Here is a 23,566-nt window from a genome sequence, read left to right as displayed (position 1 = left end):
GTTAATCGCCACAAAAAGCAGTTCACCCATGAAGGGGGTAAGACAGTTAAGAATGCGCATAATAGGAGCAAAGAAAGCAAATGGCAGAAAGTGCAAGTGATGTGATGCTAAAGACCCAGGCCAGAACTGAAAAATGAAAAGAACTTTGATACACAGTGTAGCTGGTCTAATGTAGACACTGGATGTGAAGGAGATAGTTACCTTCGGTCATATCACTGTGAGCTCTGCTCCTGGGGGGTCTCAGATGCAAGGGTTGGCCTAAGCCAGTTCTTGAATGTGAGTGAGATCCCCAGGGAGCCCTGGCTGCTTGGCCTCTTCTAGGTATTATTATTTGTTTCAATTTCTGTTTAATTTCTTAGGAGATGCTAATGGGGGGGGTCTTGGTCTCCCCTTCGTTCCATCTATTCAAACAGTGTTTGGGGTGGGGAATAATGAGATTGAGATGATGATTATGTTGGCCAGTCCACTAATCAATACAGGGGCATACGCATGGCTAGTGCCTGAATCTCAGGCACAGAAAATAGCTGTTATGTTTACTGCTCTAGCCCATCCTCCCCAGGAAACAGGAAGAGAGAGAATGGAGAAGGGAGCAGAGCAAATGTTTTCTTCTGCTCCAGTCTCTCCAACTGGAGGTGATGGGAGAACATAAGAGGAATGGAGTGAAATGAAATGATTGAGAAAGAGTGATAAAGTCAGTGCAAAGATGTTAGGAAGTGGTGAGAGAGAGAGAGAGTGGCTGTTGAGGGAGAAGGAAGCCAAATAGCAGGAAATTGATGGGGGAAACAACCCAGTGAGAGGAAGATGGAGAGCTGAGTCAGATAATAGAGGGAAGAGGTTGTAAGTGAAGGGTTGGGAAAGGGAGAACTAGGGTGAGAGGTGAAGGATAGGAGTGAAGGAGATGGAGGAATGAGATCCAGGTATGAGAGCATACAGAGAATAAAGTGATTGTGATATAAGAAAGACAGAGAGAGAAGAGGGAAATGAAAGAAAATGAGATGAAGGGGGAACAAGAGATATCAGAGGAGGGGAGGGGATGATAAAGACAGAAAAAAAATAAAATGGAAAGGAGAACCTGGAAAAATATTTAGGAGAAGATAGACAAGAGAAAATGTAAAAAGACTGAGGCCAATGCAAAAAAAATAAAAGCAACAAATCAAGCTCTCACCTAGATAAAAATTGTAGAAGATTGTATATTATTTTCAATTTAGTGACTGGAATATGTAGCTCCTTAAAACTAATACATAGCACTATCACTCCAACAATCACAGATTTTATCGAACAATCTCTCTTGGAAGATCTAGTCCCAGACAGGGCGAAACAAGCAGTGATAAAACCTATCCTAAACAATAAATCCAGCAGTTCTGACAATTATGAAAATTATCGGCCCATATCTAACATGCCTTTTTATCTAAAATTCTTGAAAAAGCCATTTTATCACAACTAGAAGACTGTCTCGATGACTATCACATTCTACATCCAAACCAATTCGGATTCAGAAAAAATCGCTCAACTGAGACCTTACTCGTATCCTTAATGGACCCCATATTACAGGGATTTAACAATGACAAATCTTATTTCCTGGTACTAATTGACCTAACAGCAGCCTTTGACACTGTTGACCATACACTTCTATGCCATCAGCTGAGAAGAATCGGAATTGTCAGTGATGTATTAAAATGGTTCACCTCCTTCCTATCAAAAAGGACATTCCAAGTCAAACTGGACAACCCTATGTCTGACATCTTCCTGATCGAGGTAGGTGTCCCTCAGGGTTCAGCACTATCCGCAACTCTATTCAATATCTTCATGCTTCCCCTATGTAAACACAACCCCCCGCCCCTGAAATCATCTGTTAAGAAGAAATCCACCTATAGCGACGCCACAGATTCTAGAACTGGGCAACTTCAACTTCAATATTACAACCTCAGACCCAAGTGCCTGACCTAGGAATACAGATTGACGAGAACCTATCAGTGCTCATAAACAAATTAATCAAATCAGGCTATGCTAAACTGCACGTACTACATAGACTGAAACCATTGCTGACTCGTGCAGACTTCTGCACGATTCTGCAAACCCTTGTTTTTTCAAACCTGGACTACTGCAACTCACTTCCACTCGGAGTACCTAACAGCCTTCTAAAAAACTATAACTATTACAAAATGCTGCAGCTAGACTCTTAACAGGATCCAGGAAATTCGATCACATCTCACAGTCACTGATAGTGCTTCATTAGCTACCTGTGCAATCCCGAATCTATTACAAGGTCCTAACACCAATACATTCTGCCCTCCACTCTATCACTGGTCTGGTTGGGGTAGCGTTACAACCATACAAGCCTCAGAGACCATTAAGATCTCAAAACAAAGGATTACTAGCTGCGCTATCATTACAGAATATGCATCTATTAAAAATAAGAGACCATGTGTTCTCCACTGCAGGCCCGAGACTCTCTACCTGAGACCTTACGACTGACTCTAGAAACAAAGAAATTCAAACGGGATCTAAAAACATGGTTATTTCAGAATTCCTATAACCCAAATTAAACTTTTCTGATCTCAATACTTACCCCTATATGGGTAAATCCATTAAGAACCTAACTAATGAATGAACTCAATATCACAGAAATTTTCAATCCTCATTATCACATCACTTCCCCCCCTCCCCCCCCCCCCAATAAATTAACCTGAAACTGAAACCTTTTTCTTTTCCACCACCCTCATATCCCACCAGTACACTGAGTTAAAAATGCTTGCTCATCCCTGCATGTCTTCTCACCCCCGAAAACTAGTCAACGTATGTGCCCCTGAGATCTTTAATCATTGTATGTGTCTATCTCTACACTATATGAACACACTAAGTGATTGTATTTGTCAATTCATATTATGTATGTCATGATGTAAACCGTTGTGATCTTTTATTTGGAACGACGGTATATAAAATGGCTAAATAAATAAACTCAGTGATTTAGTAGCTATATAGCCCCTGAATTAAACTGGATTCTCTGTACACTGTGATGGCTTTTAGTGGCTGAATGTAAATATTATCCAAAACGGTTGTATATGAACTATTGACACCACATACACTAGGTTCATTCTTGACTGTAACGAAGCCCCAAAACTGCCCCTTCTTAGATGACATTAGTGGTCTCAACAGACCCCTGGATATAGTGTATGATGTCAGAGCAAGAGTAGGTGTGTTAGAAGAGATTGAGATTCATGGGTCCTTGTGATTCACGGGTCCTCCTATTCTCTCTTTCCAAGAGAGAGGGTCTTTAGATCTCTCCCTCCAAAGGGAGGGATCCTTCAAAGGGTATCGTTCTCAACAGAGAGCTGCTGGAGGGTGCTTCCTGTCCTGGGAAGGTGACTGGGGCCAAGGACAGAGTGCCAAGGTCTTGTGATGGGGCCCCATCATGATTCCTGTTATTTTTGCTGAGGTTTTCTAAGTTTATTGACGATCCATGTTAGAGGGATTTCTTCAGATGTTGGAGAAAGAGGATTGGCCTTTGTGACCAAACCTGCCTAACAAGGGAAGGTCCTAGGAGTTGCTGACTGGAAACAAAAAAAAAGAATTAGCCAGAGACTTATCTGCTTGAGAGTATTGGAAAAGCAAAAGTAAAGAGAGAGAAAGCGAGCTGCATCTAGGGAACAGATAACAGGAAGAGCCCAGAAAGAAGTGTTCCTTTTCCTCAGAACTTACCTACCAGGGTGTGCATCATGTGCTGCTATCAGAAATTGTGTTTCTTTTTTACGCTTTTTTTCTGTACTGCTTGATGTACTAAGCCAGGATGTTCTGTGGATTTTTGTTTCCCTGCAATCAGTCTCCCAGCAAAGGATTTTACTTTTGAATAACAGCAATAATGTGGAGTGGTTGGGTTTTTTTGGTTTTTTTTTTATGGACTGTGTTTACAGAGGAGCTCCAGGCACAAGAAAAATCCTTAAGGGCCTTGAAAGTAACTCTTTCCCCCTGTGCGAGAAGAATCTGGGAGCATGGGTGTTGCTGTGGCCCATGACCTCCATCATGAGCCTCTTCATGCCAGGAAAAATTAGGGAAGAGGCTACATGAATGTCTCTGATATGATATCTAAAGAAGGGACATCCATGATTTTAAAAGCTCATGTACAATATTTTTAGATAATTTGTATGCTGACTGGGTAAAAGATTTCAGAATTCCATGACTGGAATGTAATTTTCAGAGTTAAGTTACTCTATATTCTATCTTCAATTCATGTATTGTTATTTGGAGAGAGGTGGCGGAGGGTTAAATAATTTTGTGGAAAGGAGTGTCTCACCAAGTGGAACAGAGCTATTGAGAGCACCTGGATAAGAAACTGGCAGCAGATCACTGATTAGTGTAAGAATCAACTAATAAGCATATCCCAGGCCTGCAGGCCGAATCCAGACTGAGAAGCATGTCTTTCTGGTACAACAAACTTTCAATGTCCATGGCCAGAACAACTCGTGGAGCTAGATTTACTTTTTTTTTTTTTTTCAGCCTACATGTAGCAGGGGGCAGCAGCACAACCACCTCCCTGGCAGAAAGGAAAAGACCCACGCAACAGCATATTAAGTGGTGTGTTGGTAGGGTTCCCATCCCTAGCCATCAGGAAGACCCCCTAGTGAGGTGACGGAAAGAGGGTGAGAGGAGACGGAATGGTAGAGGTGTGTGAGTGAGAACTGAGGGGGGATAGGGGCATAAGTGAAGGGAAGGGGGAGAAGGGCTATGAACAAGAGGAGGAGGGGGTGTGAGTGGGATGGGTGAGGGTAATAAGAGAAAAAGAAGGGAAAAGGCAGAGGAAAAGGGTAAAGGGGAAGGAAGTAGAGAGAGCGCAAGATTGTATGGAGGGTGTGAATGGGAGAGAATGTGCCATCCTGATTCATACTAGTGTTAGCTCAAGGGGAGGCCAGGCCCCACCAGGGTAACAGGGGGGGGAGTGAGTGAGCGGAAGGGAGGGAATGAGAGGGAGGGGTGATTGAGAGTGAAGTGAAAGGAGGGGAGGGGTGAAAGATGGGAGGGAAGGAAAGAAGGAGGAGGGGGTGAGTGACATGAAGTGGGTGAATGAGAGGGATCAGAGTGAGTGTGAGGAGTTAGTGAAAGGAGGGGAGGGAAAGGTAGGGCGTGAATGAGGGGTAAGTGAAGTGAAAGGATGGGAGTGGGGGATGGGAAGGGAGTGAATGAGAGGGGCGAGTAAAGTGAAAGGAGGGGAAAGGTGAGAGAGGAGGAGGAGGGAATGCGACACATATACACCTCGGGGTGGGGAAGGCAGAGAGCAGGGTTCCCAGGGGTGTGACAGGGTTTCTAACTTCTGAGAAATCTAGAAATATTATTACTGGTATGTTATCTACCACACTCTTGGGAACCCCTGTCATCTCCCTTTGCCAGCATTTCAAATCATCCAGTGGGTCAGATATCACATCACAACCTGTACCCCCCACCTCAGAAAACTCCAAGAGGGACCCCCCCCCCCCAGCCTTCTTGGTGATTTGAAATGCCCTATGTGGCTCTTCCCTTGAAAATACTGGAGGAACCCTGGTGTATCCTCTTGGCAGGGCCAGCCCCTAATGGCGCTGACCATTAGGGGGCGTGAGCCATGTGGGGCCGCGAGTGGCAGCGCCATCGCTCGCGGTCCCGCATGGCTCGCGCCCCCTAATGGCGGTGGCGGCGCGACCGGGGGTTGGGGTGGCACAACTGGGTGGGAGTGGAGCAACGAGGGGGGAGGCGGGCGCAAGGCAGAAGGTGCCTAGAGCACCCAATCCCCTTGCACCGGCCCTGCCTCTTGGCTTTTCCAGTGTATTTGCTCTTCCTGATTTTCAAAATTGTCCTTATAGATCCAACAAAATCTCAGTAACACTAGTGTCCTGTTTTTTTACAGCTTAATTCTCAGAAAGGGGGGGAAGAGCTGATTGTTATTGTTGAATATAATTATTAAAATCTTGGGATGGGCGAGGGGGTTGACCATATGGGCCCGAGTCCTTTCAGTGCCTCTGCATCAGAAGTTGGGCACCAGTGCCAAGTAAAGCTGGCGTTCGACAAGGAGTTTTCAAAGCTATCTGTGCAAGGCGCAGACTGTTTTAGTACTGTGGAGCACCAAGTTCTAGTCTAGAATTAAAAACTATAGGTTTGTGTGAATTCTTTTTGTCCTAGAGGAGCCTTCTTTACATGTCCATTTGCACCCAGCTGGACCCCCTTGTTTGATTCATACTGCACTGCTCAAGAGAGTTGGCGAGCTTGGAGTTCTTGACTTGCCTGTTTATTTCTGGATGGTTCGTGAGCTAAAGCAAATGGTGCAGAATACGAAGGAAAGCCCACAACTATTCACATATTAAATTTATTCACATGAAAATGTTTAACCATCTATTGTGGCTGTCATTGCCTTACGGTTATTCACAGGCCAATGTTCATTTAAAAAAAATTATTTTTTGCAGTTTAAAATACACTTATCTTAGTTGTGTATGAAGATTATTCCTTAATGGAAAAAATTTAAGAGTATAATGATTGGTTCATGAGCCAATCATATGGATCAGCTCTTACTTTCGCTTCTATGGTGCCATCATTTGTGAATTTGGGAAATTTCCTCGTTTAGCCCAGCCACACTGTGCTACTGGGTGCTGCTGTGCAGAAGACCTGGTTTTGATTTCTGGGCCGGTTGGAGCTGGGGATGCTGCAGAGGGGAGGAAGTCTCAGCCATTACGCAGCAGTGACACCTACTGGCCACCTACTGGTAGGGTGCAGCATTATCAGGTTCTGGAGGTTGCTGCTGTCTGTAGCCCCCGGCCAGGGACCATCACTGCAGTAGCTGGGCTAGGTGTGTGCGGGGGGTGGGGGAGGGAGGTATAAAATCAGGATATAACCCTGAGTAATTGCAAATGAAGGCCCATGGTGCTGAAGCCCAACAGAGACGGATTCCAAATGAACTAAAAGATCAAAGGAGCAGGAGGAAATTGCTGTAAATAAATAAAAAAGAAGAAAACCCCAATCACTAGCTGGTAATCACATCTCACACTCACCTGGTCTTTAAATTCCTCCTTTTCTGATTCTGCCTCCACTGAAGGGTACAGAATCAATACAGGTTTGAATTATAGAAAGATCTCAACCCTAGGATCTGTTTTCTAAAGCCATACACTAGGTGCTCAGTGTCAGTGCTGCCTACTGCTATGCAGGAGACCAAGTTTCAATCCCTGAGCCCCACTCATGACGCTCCAGCCAGCAGGCGCTGGGAAGTATTGTTCACAGCCCCTACTAGCCAGGTGCAGGGTGCATGCAGATCAGCTTCTATGGCCCCTGAGCAAGTATTGTTGTTGTAATGCCAGGGTTAGATGAGAGTGGGGAGAGGATGAAACACCGGGAAAAATGAGTTGCAAAGAAAGCTCCATGGTGCCTTAGCTCCAGCAGGAGCCAGTTTTAAGCGAGCTGGCAGCCCAGAGGAGCACAAGACACATGCTAAGATTAGACGTCTATGTGTCTGACACTTCTTTCAGAACTCAAAAATTGAAGTTGCCTCATTGTTTGAGTTTTCAGAGCAAAAAAAAAAAAAAAAAAAATCGGGTTTTAGAGAAAAATCTGGAAAAGATATCAGCCTAACCTATGCCCAAAGGTTGCTGGGAACTCTTTCGCTGTCTTCCACCCTGGAACCAATAAGTCCTTGCAAGGAGAAGAATGCTTTCAAGTGGCCGTCTCCGGACTGGAGACCCCCGAGGAGTATAAGCTGTCTGGTTTGGAGCAGCCTTGCTTTGCCATACACAGGGCCACTCACCAAATATTGCATTAACAGGCCTGCCTCAGGAAGTCACAGATCAGAGCAGACAAGAAGGATAAACTCAGAACCAAAACAGCATAAACATACAACGAACCAAGAGGGTGGGCACGAGGAGCTTGTGAAAAGGATGAACCTGAAAGGATGCCAAGTCTGCAAATGCATCTAAGAGGAGATTTAAAACACCAAACTGACCGGATCAGGGAAAGCTCCACACTTCCACACAGTCTGATACCAATAAATTGATGTCCCGTCCACAGACGCGCAAGCGCGATTATTATTGATTACCTGACAGGCATGAACGCGTCATGCAGCACACGCGCTCAGATTGTAGTGTACATACTTGGGATTAAGCACACTGTACTCTGTTTTTGTCTCGTGGGTGCCTGAACACCTCATTTCTAGCTCCCCCTCTTCACAGTGTTGAGGAACACATGGTACAAACAATGACAGAATTAACTAACAGCCGGGTCTGTCTGGCAATCTGCAAGCGCAGTAAAGACTAGAAGTCCTAGTGGAAATGCAGACAACTCACATAGCTGGGTCTGCCTGGCAGGCAGCAAGCGCAGTAATAACTACAAGTTCTACCAGGAAAGCAGCTGGGTTTGTGTGATGGGCTGCACACTCCTCGTACTGACCGGGTCAGTGGGGCAGGTTGTTGGTGATGGACCCACAGGGACCTAGGAGGCTGGGTGTTCGGCAACACCTGTGCTAGTATTGTTGGCTGTTTGGGTTGTTGCAGGGATTTGTGGCTGGAGAGGGGAGGGGAGCTGGGGGATATAATAAGACATGAGTAAAAGTTGTGCTGAACTTCAGCACACGTTTTCTTTACTCATACACTAAAAAAGGATTCATTCCTGATGGAAGTAAACTAATGGTATGCTTATGCACTGGAAATTTAAAAAGCATTCTAACCCAGAAATGTGTGCACAAAAATATGTTTACCTTCCACAAAACGTGGATTATGCACATTGCTTTGTGCAGAAAACATGATCTATGCTTCCAAAACTACGCACAAAAAAATGAAGTAGGAGCACAAAAGTTATCCCCCCAAAAGTTATATGCATAAAACGTGAGATAAGATTGTAAACGCTTTGCTCCTAAATCGTGTACACAAAAAACATAAGAGGAGTGCAAAACATGTTTTATGAGGATAAATTGTAAGTCCAGGACCTTGCACCATTGACTTCAGGTTCAGTCCTATAGACTAACACTAGCTCCAGAAACTACATCTCTGACCAGAAGTTAAATTTTCAACTAGACTTGAGTGAAGCCTTTGAACCTCTCTGCATTGGGGAGTAATAGGTAATGTCTTGAATAACATGGGATTTACAAGGAGTGCTCATTTGTGTGCACATTTTTACTCATATTTGTGTGCACATTTTCTGTGCATCAAACAATCTGATAAATTGGGAGTTAAGCTGTATGCACAAAAATGTGCTCAGCCGAGCACATCTTCTTACATCGGGGTCTAAATAAGGGATCATGTGCACTTATTTACCCAAGAGTGTGGAGTACAAAGGAGAAACATAAGAACATGAGAAAGGCCATACTGGATCTGAACAAAGGTCCATCTAGCCCAGCATCCTATCTCCAGCAATGGCAAATCCCGGTCTCAAGTATACAGTTGGATCCCAAATGCTCATAGCCAGTCCTTCATGCTCATAGCCAGGGATAAGCAGTGGATTTCCCAAGTCTACATGGCTAATAATGATTTATAGACTTTTCCTCCAGGAACTTGTATAAACCCCACGCTAACTGCTTTCATCACATCTTCTGGCAACAAGTTATTTGTGTTCTGAGTGGAAAAAATACTTCCTTTGATTTGTTATAAATGTGCTACCTATTAGCTTCATGGACTGTCCATTAGACCTAGTACTATTGAAAAGAGTACATAATAGGGACATGTAGCCTCAAAATTTTCAGTTTGGTTATTTATTTATTTGTATTTCTTCAATTCATTTTTTTTTTTTTTCCAGTTTGTGTGAAGGGTGACATGGGTGTGAGCCCTTTATGCTGCTGCGTAGTTGATGTAGTCTCGTAGATAACCCTACAAGGCCTAAGCCAGCAGCTGGCAGATGTGCTCTGTAGTGGGACAGACTGGAGCTGTTGCAGGGTTAGCTGTGGACCCTTGGGCCAGTCCTGCAGAGTGAGGTGGAAGAGTAAGATACTCTGCGGAGAGGAAGAAGACTGGTGGGCGGTGTCAGGTTACACGGAGATCCAGAGTCTTCACCCTGGAAGCCTGTGGGCCCCCCGAGAGGAGCTCGTGTGGTCCCAGACCGCTGGGACTTAGAAGATCACTGGAACCAGTAGAGACTTCACCCTGGAAGCCTGCGGACCCCCCGAGAGGAGCTTGTGAGGTCCCAGACCGCTGGGACTTAGGAGATCAAGTGTGGAGAAGAGAAACAGTCCGAGGTCGAGGCAGGTGGCGAAAGAAGAAACCAGGAGCAAGCCAGAGTAGGAGCCAGGAAGTCCAATCGAAGAGAGCAGGAACGAAGGTGTGGAAGGTAGGAGTAGCAGGAGCAGGAGCAAGGTTACCGGGAGCGGAAGCAGGACCGGAAGCCGGGAGCTGGATCAGGAGCAAGACGACTGAAGCAGAACCAGGAGTCCAAGGATCAGGAACTGGAACAGGAACGTAGCAGCAACTAGAACTCATGAAGAGGAACCTCGTTGCAAGGCACAGGAAGGATGCAGACACCGGCTTTTATCTTAGCCAGCGTCTGACGTCATCAAAAGGGGCGGTCCGGCGGGAAAAGCCCTTGAAATTGGGCTTCCTCGCGCATGCCTAGAGGGGGAGAAGCCGGCTTGAGAGGCTCGGCGGCGTCTCCCTCAAGGAGACGCCGCTGTGAGAAGGCCCGATCCAGGCCTGCTGACCGCGCGTCCCGCTGCTGGGCCTCCGGAGAGCCCGAACAGACCCGACGCCCCCGCGGACACCACCGGGCGGCGGAAGGTAAGGATCCGGTCGCAAGGCTTGCAACCGGGACTGCAACAGTACCCCCCCCTTTTAGGCCCCCTCTTAGAAGGCCCGGGTTTACCTGGTTGGTCAAGGTGGAATTGATGAAGCAGAGATTTGTCTAAGATGTGCCGAGCAGGTTCCCAAGTGTTGTCCTTGGGACCACATCCCTCCCAGGCTAACAGGTACTCCCATCGTCGCTGGTGGAAATGGACATCAAGAACCTCCCGGACTTGAAAGACGGGATCTGCCGGTACGTCCAGGTCGGCCGGCTCTGGAATCCTAGGGTGATATCTTGAGAGAATGAGAGGTTTCAACAAGGAAATATGGAATACATTATGTATGTGCATGGACGAAGGGAGACGTAATCGGTAGGATACTGAACCCACTCTTTCGGCCACATGAAATGGACCGCAAAGAACACTTCCCTTGTATGTCTTCCCTCTATAAGAGAGTGTCCTTGAAAAACCTGGAAGGCTGTGAGGTTGGGGACCCTAAAAGAACCAGCTGATTCGCTCTTCGCTCTTTTGGATCATCCAAATAAAATGGGCAAATGCAATTCCTTATATATACCTCTGCAAGTTAGGTGTTTCAATTTGCACTTTATCCAGGAAGGTATTTCAGTACTAGTCTTTGATCTTCCCATTTGTTAAGAGACACCAACTGTCTTAACTCATTATCAGCTCATTGGTATCGGTACTAGTCTTTAGTATTTGATCTTCCCAGGTGTTAAGAGACACCAGATGTCTTAGTTTTTGATCTCTCCAGTTGTGACCAATAATCATCAATCATTAGAGCCTGTTCTTCTAGGGATCTAGCTAAAATGCCTAAAATTATCTTCTTACACTTTGCTATCTGGACAATGAGGGGCGGATTTTAAGAGCCCTGCTCGCGTAAATCCGCCCGGATTTACGCGAGCAGGGCCTTGCGCGCCGGTGCGCCTATTTTACATAGGCCTGCCGGCGCGCGCAGAGCCCCGGGACTCGCATAAGTCCCAGGGTTTTTTGAGGGGGGCGTGTCGGGGGCGGGGCCGATCGGCACGGCGTTTTCGGGGCGGGACGCACCGTTTTGGGGGCGGGCCCAGGGGCGTGGTTTCGGCCCGGGGCGGTCCGGGGGCGTGGCCGCACCCTCCGGAACCGCCCCTGGGTTGTGTCTAGGTGCGCCAGCGGCCCGCTGGCGCGCAGGGATTTACTTCTCCCTCTGGGAGGCGTAAATCCCCCGACAAAGGAAGGGGGGGGTTTAGACAGGGCCGGGGGGGTGGGTTAGGTAGAGAAAGGGAGGGGAAGGTGAGGGGAGGGCGAAAGCGAATTCCCTCCGAGGCCGCTCCGATTTCGGAGCGGCCTCGGAGGGAATGGAGGTAGGCTGCGCGGCTCGGTGCGCGCCGGCTACACGAAATCGGCAGCCTTGCGCGCGCCGATCCGGGATTTTAGCAGATACGCGCGGCTACGCGCGTATCTACTAAAATCCAGCGTACTTTTGTTTGCGCCTGATGCGCCTACAAAAGTACGCGAGGGCGCCCTTTTTTAAAATCTACCCCTGAATGAATATGGACTCAATATGTATTCCTGAGGTATGGCTTGTGTCCTCTGTCTATGCCCTCACAGGGACATTAAAGCTGATTGTGTGTGCAGTCTCAGCAAGATTGTAGTCATATTGCACTGATTTCACCCCAGGATTCACATTGCATGTGCAAATACAATATGAGGTCACTGAAAATGGATAGCATATGTACAATAAGATGAATATGAACTTTTAGAAGGGTGGAAGCAAAATAATGATAGGCCAAAGAGGAAGTCTTTGTCATAGAGAAAGACAGTAAGCAACTCTGTGCTAATCTTCGTGTTTGAAAGGGCAACTAGTGGGAATTGTATCATAAAGTTTCCAGGATGGTAATGTGTAATTATGTTCTTTCTTTCAGACCTTGTGCAAAGTAAAAGGATGGTCTTCCTTCCCATCAATGCCTCTGATTTACACTCCGTGATTCTAGATGAAGACAGGAGGAGGATTTATGTAGCAATGGATGACAATCTTCTCTCTGCTAACCTGGATAAAATCACTACTCAAGTGAAAAAGGTAAAGTTAATTTAACTTAGTCAAGTGCATTACTAAAACAATGGGTCCCATGCCGGCCTGTAAAAATTATTTAGAGAGCCTGATCCTAGAGACTTGACATTGGTTGTAAATTTTGTATATTGTTTATTGCTTATTGTAACAGTCTATATATTGCTAATACTGATTAACAATCTGTTCTAAGTGACAAATTACTTCTTCTTTGTAGCACTAACAAATACATAGTAATATAGCAGATGACAGCAGACCATCCTGCCCATCCAGTCTGTCAGCCACGAGTATGACCAGCCACAGGTTTTCTCCTTATCTCTTTCAAGGGATATTCATTAACATGGCTATGCTGCTGAATATTCTCATACTTGCCACTACTTAGCTGGCCAAGTCTTATCCGGCTAAGTTTAGACTTGCTATGGAGCAGGTCTAATTTATCTGGTTAGCTTAACTGGATGTCTGAATATCGCTAATTAGTTAGCCAAATAAGTAGCGTTACTCAGTTACGCCTACTGCCTGCCCACTGACTATCTGGTTAACTTCTTAACCTAATAAGTGGCAACCGCTGAACCTAGCCGGATATTCAGCAACCAACCACCACTTAGCAATTCCACCTAGTGGAGTCCTGGTTACCCCAATAGGATTCAATATTTCCTTGGAGCTTATTATCCATGCCTCTTCCTTATCTCATTCCATTGCAATGGAGTCTAGCAGATTGGAGGGTGTGGATCGTCCAGCGCTGCCTCCTTTCCTGGCTTTAGAACAACTAAAGTTGCCTTCTTCTTTGTTGCTCTCCTGGGTGAGTGACCCTGTTCCTTTTGGGTAGGACGAGGGTTCGATAGGCATACTTTCTGATCCATTGCTCGAGCCACTGAACCATACTTTGCCTCCAGAAGACCTCTCTTACTCAAAATTCATTGAAAAAATGGGATTGGCCCTAGGAGTCCATGTTTGTAAAAACAAAGAACCATGTTCGGAGCTTCTAGGGCTCTTAGACATTCTTGATATACCTTCTGAATCAGTAGCACTGCCTGTTCATGCCATTCTTAACACCTTACAGATGAGAATGTGGGAAATGCCCATTTCAGGCACATTGACAGCAAGAAAACTGGACCTTAAGTACAGAGTTCACCAATCTCCAAGTTTCAGAGTTGTGCAATTGCCGCACACCTCAGTATTATTTGAGGCATCTATGAAAAAGGCAAAGAAAACATGGATACATTCAAATTCACCACCAGGTAAGGACCAGAAGTTCCTTGACCATTTTGACAAGAAAGTTTTTCAAGCTTCCCTGCAGTCTGCATGTATTATTATTCACCAGTTCTACATGGTACAATATATTAATGGCTGTCTCCAGAAATTAAAACCTTTTCTCCAGCTTGAGGAAGGATCATCACCCTATCCTAATTATTTCTGAACACACAAGACGGCATCTGCCACCTTCTCCTTTCAGTTTATAAGACCTTTTACTCCATTTCTAGGGCCTCTGCATTATTGTTTGGAGCCCGCCACATGGCATGGCTTGAGCCTGCAGCATAAGGGAGGACATACATGAAAAACTAGTGTATCTCCCTTGTCTTGGAGATAATCTCTTTGGAGAAAAGCTTTGAGAAACAATGATGTAAATAAAGAATCAAAATGTCGAGGTTCAATCCCTCTTGATAGGTCTCAAACAACTGATTGTGGCATAAAGGCCCTTCTATCATTATAAGTGTCTCTACCTTCACAGACAATTCTTAAATTTGTATCATCACAACCTCTTTCAGGTCAACGTCAGCAGCCTTTTATCAACAGGCCTAGATAAAGGGAGTGACATCAATTGAAGATGACTCAGCTGGCCCTCCCAAAGCCGGGACCCAGTTTTTGATCCCTTCAACCAATCCCTAGTTATCTGTTCCAGTCAGAACAGAATTACATTTTTCCTGGACAGGTGGCACTACATAACTAAGAACCCTTGGGTCCTCCAAATTGCACAATCTTGGTATCAGTTGCATTTCTCCCGAATACCGCGTCTGCCACATTGTTTGGGGCTTCAGCTGGACATGTCACATCTACCACAACTTCGCCTAGAGGTTCAGATGCTTCTACAGTAGTGGGTGATAGAGCCCCTGCTTGTATCACAACATGCTCAGGGTTTCTCCTCCAGGTATTTCCTCATTATCAAAGGTTGGGGGGATTGCGGTCTATTCTGGATCTGAGGCATATGAACAAGTACTTCTTTCAAGAGAAATTCAAAATGAACTTCCTCAGCTCAATTCTACCATACATTTGGAGAGGAGAATGGATGTGCATTTTGGACACCATTCACAATGTCACTTCCTTCAGTTCAAAGTGGATTCTTCCCACTATCAATACAGCATTCTCCCATTCGGCCTGGCGGTTGTCTCAAGAATATTTACCAAATGTTTCATTGTAGTACTAGCATATTTGCAACATCAGAGGATTTGTGTCTCCCCCTGTCTGAACAACTGGCTAAATACATCACAGTCTCAAACCAACCTCATCAAAGCTCTGCACGAAATAATCTCACTTCTACAGAGCTTAGGCTTCCTCATCAACTTTGAAAAGTTGCACTTAGTCCTCACTCAGAGACTAAAGTTTATTGGAGTATGGATAGATTTCATGCAAAAGAGAGCATTTCTACCTTCAGATTGAGCAACGACCATGATCTACCAATTGCTTACTTCCCAGTGGACAGGAACAAGGTCCCTTCTAATCATGTTGAGACATATGGCGGCTGCAGTAAATGTGGTCCTGCTGACTCAACTTCATTTTTGTTACCTTCAATGAGGTCTGTGTTTCCGATGGGATCAGCTCATTCAACTACTGTCCAAGGTGGTCAAGATTTTCTGGGTCATGGTTCAGATGGTTGAGTTGTGGCTACAGCCTCATATCCTTCAGGAGAGTGCTCCTCTTTGTCAACTTCCCTACAGAATAATATTAACAGACACCTCCACAATGGGATGGGGTGCTCAGTTCAGATCATGTTGAATCCAGGGCACTTGTTCTCCTGAGGAAAATCAATATCAAGTCAACCAGCTAAAGTTGCGAGCAATAAGGAATGTGCTGATTGTGTTCATGTACCTTCTTCAAGGACAGAGTGTAGTGATCCAGACAAACAAACAAGCGCCATGTTTTATGTCAACAAACAAGAAGGAACAGAATCATAGCCCCTTCTATGAAGCCCTCAGAATCTGGCGTTAGGTGGACAGGAATCGAGCCAACTTACACCTTACTCCTATCTGCAGGAATCTTCAACACGTTGGCAGAATGCATCAGCCAAATCATTCACCCACACGAGTGGTCTCTGCAGCTATCTGTAGCAGACAGAATTTTCAAATTGTGGGGTCGGCCACTGATAGATCTGTTCGCTTCTCAGGAAAACAGCAAACTAGATTGATTCTGCTCAATTCTTCCAAGCAATCTCAGACTGGCTCAGGACCCCTTCCTCCTTGATTGGAGAACAAACCTCATTTAGGCTTTTCCACCGATACTGCTCATCACAAAACAGTGAAAAAGATATTTCAAGATCATGCTTGCCTGCTCCTTATAGCTCCAGCATGGCCCAGGCAAGCATGGTATGCATATCTTATACAACTTTCCAGCAATCCTCTCATAGCACTGGAATTGGATTCAGCTTTGCTAACTCAAGAGGACGAGTCGATTTACTATCCCAATTTCTCCACTCTCAACCTAACAGCCTGAATTTTGAACACTCTGTGATTGCTGATCTCTATTTACTGACAGACATTGTGGATATATTGATTTAATCTAGGAAACCATCAACTGTTGTGATCCCCCACCTACCTTCCTCAAATGCGGCCAGCCAGGCCGCTGCTGATGCCATCCCTTGGCAGGCCGAGCCATAACGCTCCTGGCTCCCCCATGGTCCTAGTGCCGCCGCCGAGAGTCTCCTCTCCACAGCGCCGAGCCGCTCCTGCTGCCTGCTTCATCTCTTCACGTCAGGGCTGTTGCCACCAATGCTGTTGTTCACCAGGCCTCCCATGCGGCAGGAACACCACCGATGTATCCACTTCCTGCTTCAGTATAGGCGCAAGTGCGCACCTCTCTCTTGCTTTTAAAGGGCCAGAGGCGGGAAAAGCCCCACGACCCTCAATGATGACATCATCACTCTTCGCTGGATCAGCCCTATAAAAGGGCTCTTCATCTGTCCCTCAGTGCCTTCGCAAGGAGCCAGTCTGCTCCTGGATGTTCCAGTCCACCAATCCAGGAGGCTTCTGAGGTCCATCGCTTCTTCAGAGTTCTATGTTTCTCATTGGAGCTCCTTTGTCTTCGTCTGTGGTTCTGTTCCTGAAAATCCTGATGTTCCTTGTCCTGATGATCCAGATGTCTTGATGTTCTGTGGTTCCGTTCCTGAGTCCTGATGTTCCGTGTTCCTGATGTGCTGGTCCTGATGTCTTCGTCTTCACCTCTGCAACCAGTTCCCAGATTCCTTGCGACCACCTTTCCTGGCGTGCCACTGTCGTGGTCATTGACCAGCCCATGGGGGGCTGTGTAGGGCACTTCATGTACAAGGTCTGCTTCTCGTCTGCAGCGCAAGCCTCCAAGAGATTTCTGTTTTTAATGCCTTGTTTCTGAGAATCCTGAGTCTTGAATCCTGTCCTGGTCTTTGGCGTCCCCTTGTGCCTGCTTCCATTCATGCCTAAGACTCTGCCAGAACCTGCTTCGCTTCAGCGTGGTCCGCAACCAGCCACAGGCGGCTGTGTAGGGCGCACCCCGGTGCAGGCCTCTACTGAATCTTCATCATGTTCCAGTCTCAAGTTCCATTACCTCGTCTGGACTCTGCTTCGCGTTCAGCGTGGTCCGCGACCAGCCATGGGCGGCTGTGTAGGGTGCACTGTGATGCAGTTCTCACCCAGTACTTTCGCCTGAGTCCTGAATCCTTGCCTGAGACCTCCAAGTAACCTGAATCCTTGTCCGAGTCTTCTGAGTAATCTGAATCTTCATCTGAGTCTTCTGAATAACCTGAATCTTTGTCCGAGTCTTCTGAGTATCCTGAGTCTTCGTCCGAATCTTCCAAGTTCCTGAGTTCCTGCTTTGTCTTGTTCCTGCCTTCAGCCTCTCTCTGACCTCACGCACTCGTCATTCCCAAGTGGCAGGTCCAAAAGGGCTATCGAGTAGCCGGAGGGCTACTCTTGTGACCAGCATTGTGTTGCTGGGTCACACTGGTGCGTGTAGGTCCAGCGGTGGGCTGACCCTGCCTTGTTCCTGCTCTGAATTTCCTTGCCTTAGTTCCAGTCCTGTTTGTTCCTGCTCCGCCTGTGCTTGCATGCTCTCACCTCCCACGGTATGCCTCGGGGCTCCTCCCTGAGTCATGCCGAGGTCGAGGGGCTCACGCTCTCCCATGAGCTAGCGACTGCACTTCCACACTCTCAACACCAGCCTTAGGCCGCGCATCGGGACCCGCAGGACTCGTGGTCGCAACACAACTAGAAGAAATTATGCTAGCAAGTGGAAAAGATATTCCAAGTAGTGCCTTTTCCATGTGCATCCCAGCATCTATTGTGGTATCTCCTCCACCTTTTCAACTCAGGGCTTGTGACTACTTTGGTGCAAGTGCACCTCTGCGCCTTAATGGCATTCCATAATACATTGAGCTAGGCATCATAGTGGATTATATATTGAAATCATCAGCTTAGTGTGCTGTGGCAGTCAAAAAAGAAAACAGAATGTTAGGAATTATTAGGAAGGGAATGGTGAATAAAATGGAAAATGTCATAATGCCTCTGTGTCACTCCATGGTGAGACTTCACCTTGAGTACTGTGTACAATTCTGGTCGCCGCATCGCAAAAAAGATATAGTTGCAGTGGAAAAGGTACAGAGAAGAGCAACTAAAATGATAAAGGGGATGGAACAGCTCCTCTATGAGGAAAGGTTAAAGAGGTTAGGGCTGTTCAGCTTGGAGAAGAGACGACTGAGAGGGGGATATAATAGAGGTCTTTAAGATCATGAGAGGTCTTGAATGGGTAAATGTGAATCAGTTATTTACTCTTTTGGATAATAGAAGGACTTGGGGCACTATATGAAGATGGCACATTTAAAACAAATTGGAGAAAATTATTTTTCACTCAACGCTTAATTAAGCTGTGGACTTCATTGCCAGAGGATGTGGTTAAGGCAGTTAGTTTAGCTGGGTTTAAAAAAGGTTTGGACAAGTTCTTGGAGGAGAAGAACATAAACTTTTATTACTCATCTCCTCTTCTCAACTCTATTAGTAGCTTCCTAGCTACGATTAAGTTAATGTTAATTTACCCTTGTTCGATGTGAACCAATGTGATATGACAGGCGTCATGAATGTTGGTATAGAAAATAATTAAATAAATAAATAAATAATCAAGTTGACTTAGGAAATAGCCACTGCTTATTACCGGCATTAGAAGAATGGGATTTATTTAATGTTTGGGTACTTGCCAGGTACTTGCAATCTGGATTGGCCACTGTTTGAAACAGGATGCTGGGCTTGATGATCCCTTGGTCTGACCCACTATGGCAACTTCTTATGTTCTTATACCTATTTCCATTTATCCCTTAGTATTACATTTCATGAAAGGACTGTGGCACATCCAACTAGCAGTTCAAAAACCTCCTGTGCCATGGGTTTTAAATGTAGTTCTTTCTCAAATGATGAACCTTCCATTTGAGCCTCTGGAATCAGCTTCTCTGAAATTTTTGATTTGGAAGGTGATTTTTCTGTTTGCAATCAACTCTGCTAATCAAGTCAGTGAACTCCAGGCTCTTGTCCACTATTGTCCCTATCTGCAATTTTTTCACAACAGAGTGGTTCTTCGAACTCACAGTTTCTTCCAAAAGTGATTTCAGATTTCCATATCAATCAATCCGTGGTACTGCCTGCATTCTTTCTGTTGCGCTGGAGGTGGACCCTTGGCCTGACACAGGATTGGTATGGCCCTCTAGGGGGACCCAGAGGGTGCCTGCTGCCAGGAGGCGGAGCACACAAGGAGACAGAGTCTAGCTGGAACTTCACCAATAACGGCCTGGGAGCTCTGCGGGTTGAGCCCTTAGATTCCCAGACTGCCTGGGCTTAGGTGGGCCTCTGGGGGTCTCCCGGAGAGCTGATGGAAAGGTGTGCCCACGAAGAGTAGAGGTGCATGGCTGACGGTGAACAGGCGAGCTAGACTGGAACAGAGAGTACCAGAGACCACGGGTAAGAGGCAGGAACTGAAGGTCCTCTGGGCAGGGTAGGCAGTGCCTAGTGGTCTAGCTCGAGGAAGGCCGCGGGCAGCGTCAAGGCAGGCGGACCTAGTGGTCACCGGAGAAGCGAAGAGAGTGTCCGAATGGAGCGCAAGGTTCAAAGCCAGGGTATCCGTCCGAGGATGGTCAGCCAAAGCAAGGGTCAGTTCCAGATATCAGTCCAAGTGTGGTCAGGGGCAAGCAGAGGTCAGTTCCAGGTATCAGTCCAAGCGTGGTCAAAAGGCAAACGAAGGTCAGTTCCGGGTATCAGTCCAAGTGTAGTCAGAGGCAAGCCGACGTCAGTACCAGGTATCAGTCCAAGAAAGGTACAATCTGGGTTGCGGAATGTGAAACAAGACTCAGGAACCAAGGAACACAGGAACAGGCGCTGGAACACAGGAAGGACCATGGGAACACAGGAGCAAACGCAGGAACACTGGAACGAGAACAGGAACACAGGAACAGACACAGGAACACTGGAACAAGCAAGGAACACTGGAACAAGCACAGGAACACAGGAACTCTGGAACAAGCACAGGAATGCAGGAACAAGGACGGCAACTAGCTCACACAATGGTGCGACCCGTTTGCCAAGGCGAAGAACTGGGGAAAGGGCCTCGCCTTAAGTAGTCGATTTAGGTGACGTCATCCCCGTGCGCTGCGGAGTGAGTTCCCACCATGGACCCTTTAAAGGGCCGTGGGATCCGCGCACGCGCACCTAGGGGCATGGTCCCGGCGAGGGAGGGTGCCGAGGGCCTGCGAGATGCTTGCAGGGTGACCTGGGAGGTTGAGGGCCCGGATGGAGCAGGAGATGCTGACGATGAGCACCGGGGATGGCAGCGACTGGCTGTGGCTGTGGGAGTAGCTGAACCAGGGCCTGTTGGAGAGCGAGCATGGTGAGCAGGGCCATCCGCGGTGGGGCCATGGACGGAGCACGCAACATTTCCAAAATCACATGTTCAAGAGGCAAAAAAGCCCACACTCTGGATTGCAAACAGGCCTTGGCATACTACAAAATACAAACTCAGCCACACTTTTCATCTCCCATGACCCAAATCATTTGGGAATGGCAGTCTCCAAGCACACCTTATCTAATTGGTTGGCTTATTGCATTCATCACTACTACACCTTTGCAGGACTACAAATCACAGACTCTGTTAAAGCTCATCAACTGAGAGCTGTAACCTCCTGTGTTGCTCATCTTTGAGAACTGCACATAGAAGATATCTGCAAAGCTGCAACTTAGTCTTCAGTTCATACCTTCACCTTGTACTACTGTCTTGATAACATCTGAAAGATTGACAGTAAATTTGGACAAGCAGTTTTGCACAATCAGTTGATGCTATAGTCCATTCTCCACAGTGAGGTCTGGGTTGCTTATTAAGTAAACGTTCCGCTGCAACCTCATCTTAGAATTCCCCACATGTAATGGCCAACTCAACCTGCATATTGACGGAAAAAGCAATTTTGCTTTCTGTAAATGATGTTTTCGAATGTAGAAGGATGAATTAGTAATGGAATGCCCACCCGCTTCCTTGGAAAGTTGACTACATACCTAGCTTAGCTCTGGCACTGACCTGAGGAGGCACACAAGGAAACGCCTGTACAGGAATTCCCGCACATGCTCAGTAGAGCTCAAAGCTCTACTAGCTTGGAGAGACAAGTCCATTTGTTGCCACTGGATGATGTCAGCCCCATGTATTGGCTAATTCATTTTGCTATCTATGGAAAACACACAGTAAGCAAACTTTCTACCCATCCACATCAACTATTCAGCTTTAAAATCCCTAGTATACCCTTAGAGATCCTCTGTGTTTATCCCTTGCTTTCTTGAATTCAGATACTGTTCTTGTCTCCAACACCTCCATAGGAAGGCTGTTCCATGCATCCACTCCCTCTATGTAAATAAATATTTCATTAATTACTCCTGAATCTACCCCTTTTCACCCTCATCCCATGACCCTTCATTCTAGAGCTTCCTTTCCTTTGAAAGAGACTTGCCCACTCTTCATGGATACCTTGGAGGTATTTAAATATCTCTTTCATATCTCCCCTATTCCTCCTTTCCTTTAGGGTTTACATGTTTAGATCTTTAAGTCTGTCCCCATATGCTTTAAAAAGAAGACCACTGACCATTTTAGTAGCCCTCTCTGGACCCACTCCAACTGGTTTATATGCTTTTGAAGGTGCGGTCCCCAGAATTGTACATAGTATGTTAAATGAGGTCTCATCAGGGTCTCATAAAGGGGCAATATCACCTCCTTTTTTCTGCTGACCATTCCTTTCCCTATGTACCCAAACATTTTTCTGGCTTTTGCCATTGCTTTATCTACCTGTTTGGCAACCTAAGATCATAAGAACATAAGATATGCCATACAGGGTCAGACCAAGGGTCCATCAAGCCCAGTATCCTGTTTCCAACATTGGCCAATCCAAGTCACAAGAACCTGGAAAGTAAGTACCCAAACATTAGATAGATCACAAGCTGCTATTTCTTATTAATTACCGTCATAGCAGTTTATGGATTTATCCTCTAGGAATTTATCCAAACCTTTTTTAAATCCAGTTACACTAACTGCTATAACCACATCCTCTGGCAATGAATTCCAGAGCTTAACTATGCACTGAGTGAAAAATAATTTTCTTTGATTTGTTTTAAATGAACTACTTGCTAACTTCATGGAGTGCCTCCTGATCCTTCTATTATTTGAGAGAATAAATAACCAGTTTACATTAACATGTTCCAGACCTTTCATGATTTTGTAGACTTCTGTCATATCCCCCCTCAGTTGTCTCTTCTCCAAAACTGAACAGCCCTAACTTCTTTAGCCTTTCCTCATGGGGCAGCTGTTCCATGCCCCTTATCATTTTAGTTGCTCTTCTTCACTTTCTCCAGTGCAGCTATATCCTTTTTGAGATGAGGTGACCAGAACGGCACACAGTATTCAAGTTGCAGTCTTACCATGGAGCAATACAGAGGCATTATGACATCCTCTGTTTTATTTTCCATTCCATTCTTAATAATTCCTAACATTCTGGGCTGACGATTTCAATGTATTATCTAATATGACGCCTAGATTTCTTTCCTGGATGGTAACTCCTAAGATAGAGCCTAACATTGTGTAACTACAGCAAGGGATATTTTTCCTTATATGCATCACTTTGCACTTGTCCACTTTAAATTTCATCTGCCATTTGGAAGCCCAGACTTCCAGACTTGCAAGGTCCTCCTGCAATTCATCACAGTCTGCTTGAGATTTAACTACTCTGCATACTTTTGTTATCTGCAAATTTGATCAGCTTGCTCACTGTACCCCTTTCCAGATCATTTATAAATATATTAAAAAGCACCAGTCCAAGTAGTGATCCTTGAGGCACGCCACTGTTTACCTTTTTCCACTGTGGAAACTGACTATTTAATCCTACTCTCTGTTTCCTGTCTTTTAACCAACTTGCAATCCACAAAAGGACATCACCTCCTATCCCATGATTTTTTAGTTTTCTTAGAAGCCTCTCATGCTTGACTTTGTTGAACGCCTTCTGAAAATCCAAATTCACCACATCTACTGGTTCACCTTTGTCCACA

General features: G+C 45.9%; 1 protein-coding gene across 1 annotated transcript in view; it reads left to right on the top strand.

Annotated features, from left to right (window-relative positions):
- The window catches only part of LOC115090467 (semaphorin-3A-like), a 202,923-nt gene that overhangs the window by 56,507 nt on the left and 122,850 nt on the right, over positions 1–23,566 (top strand). The window contains exon 2 of the mRNA XM_029599594.1: positions 12,625–12,779. Coding sequence (XP_029455454.1) covers positions 12,625–12,779 — 155 coding nt within the window. The remainder of the gene's footprint in view (positions 1–12,624; positions 12,780–23,566) is intronic.

Source organism: Rhinatrema bivittatum, chromosome 4, assembly GCF_901001135.1.
Source record: "Rhinatrema bivittatum chromosome 4, aRhiBiv1.1, whole genome shotgun sequence".
Taxonomy (NCBI): Eukaryota; Metazoa; Chordata; class Amphibia; order Gymnophiona; family Rhinatrematidae; genus Rhinatrema; species Rhinatrema bivittatum.
This window is presented reverse-complemented; position numbering and strand designations above follow the sequence as displayed.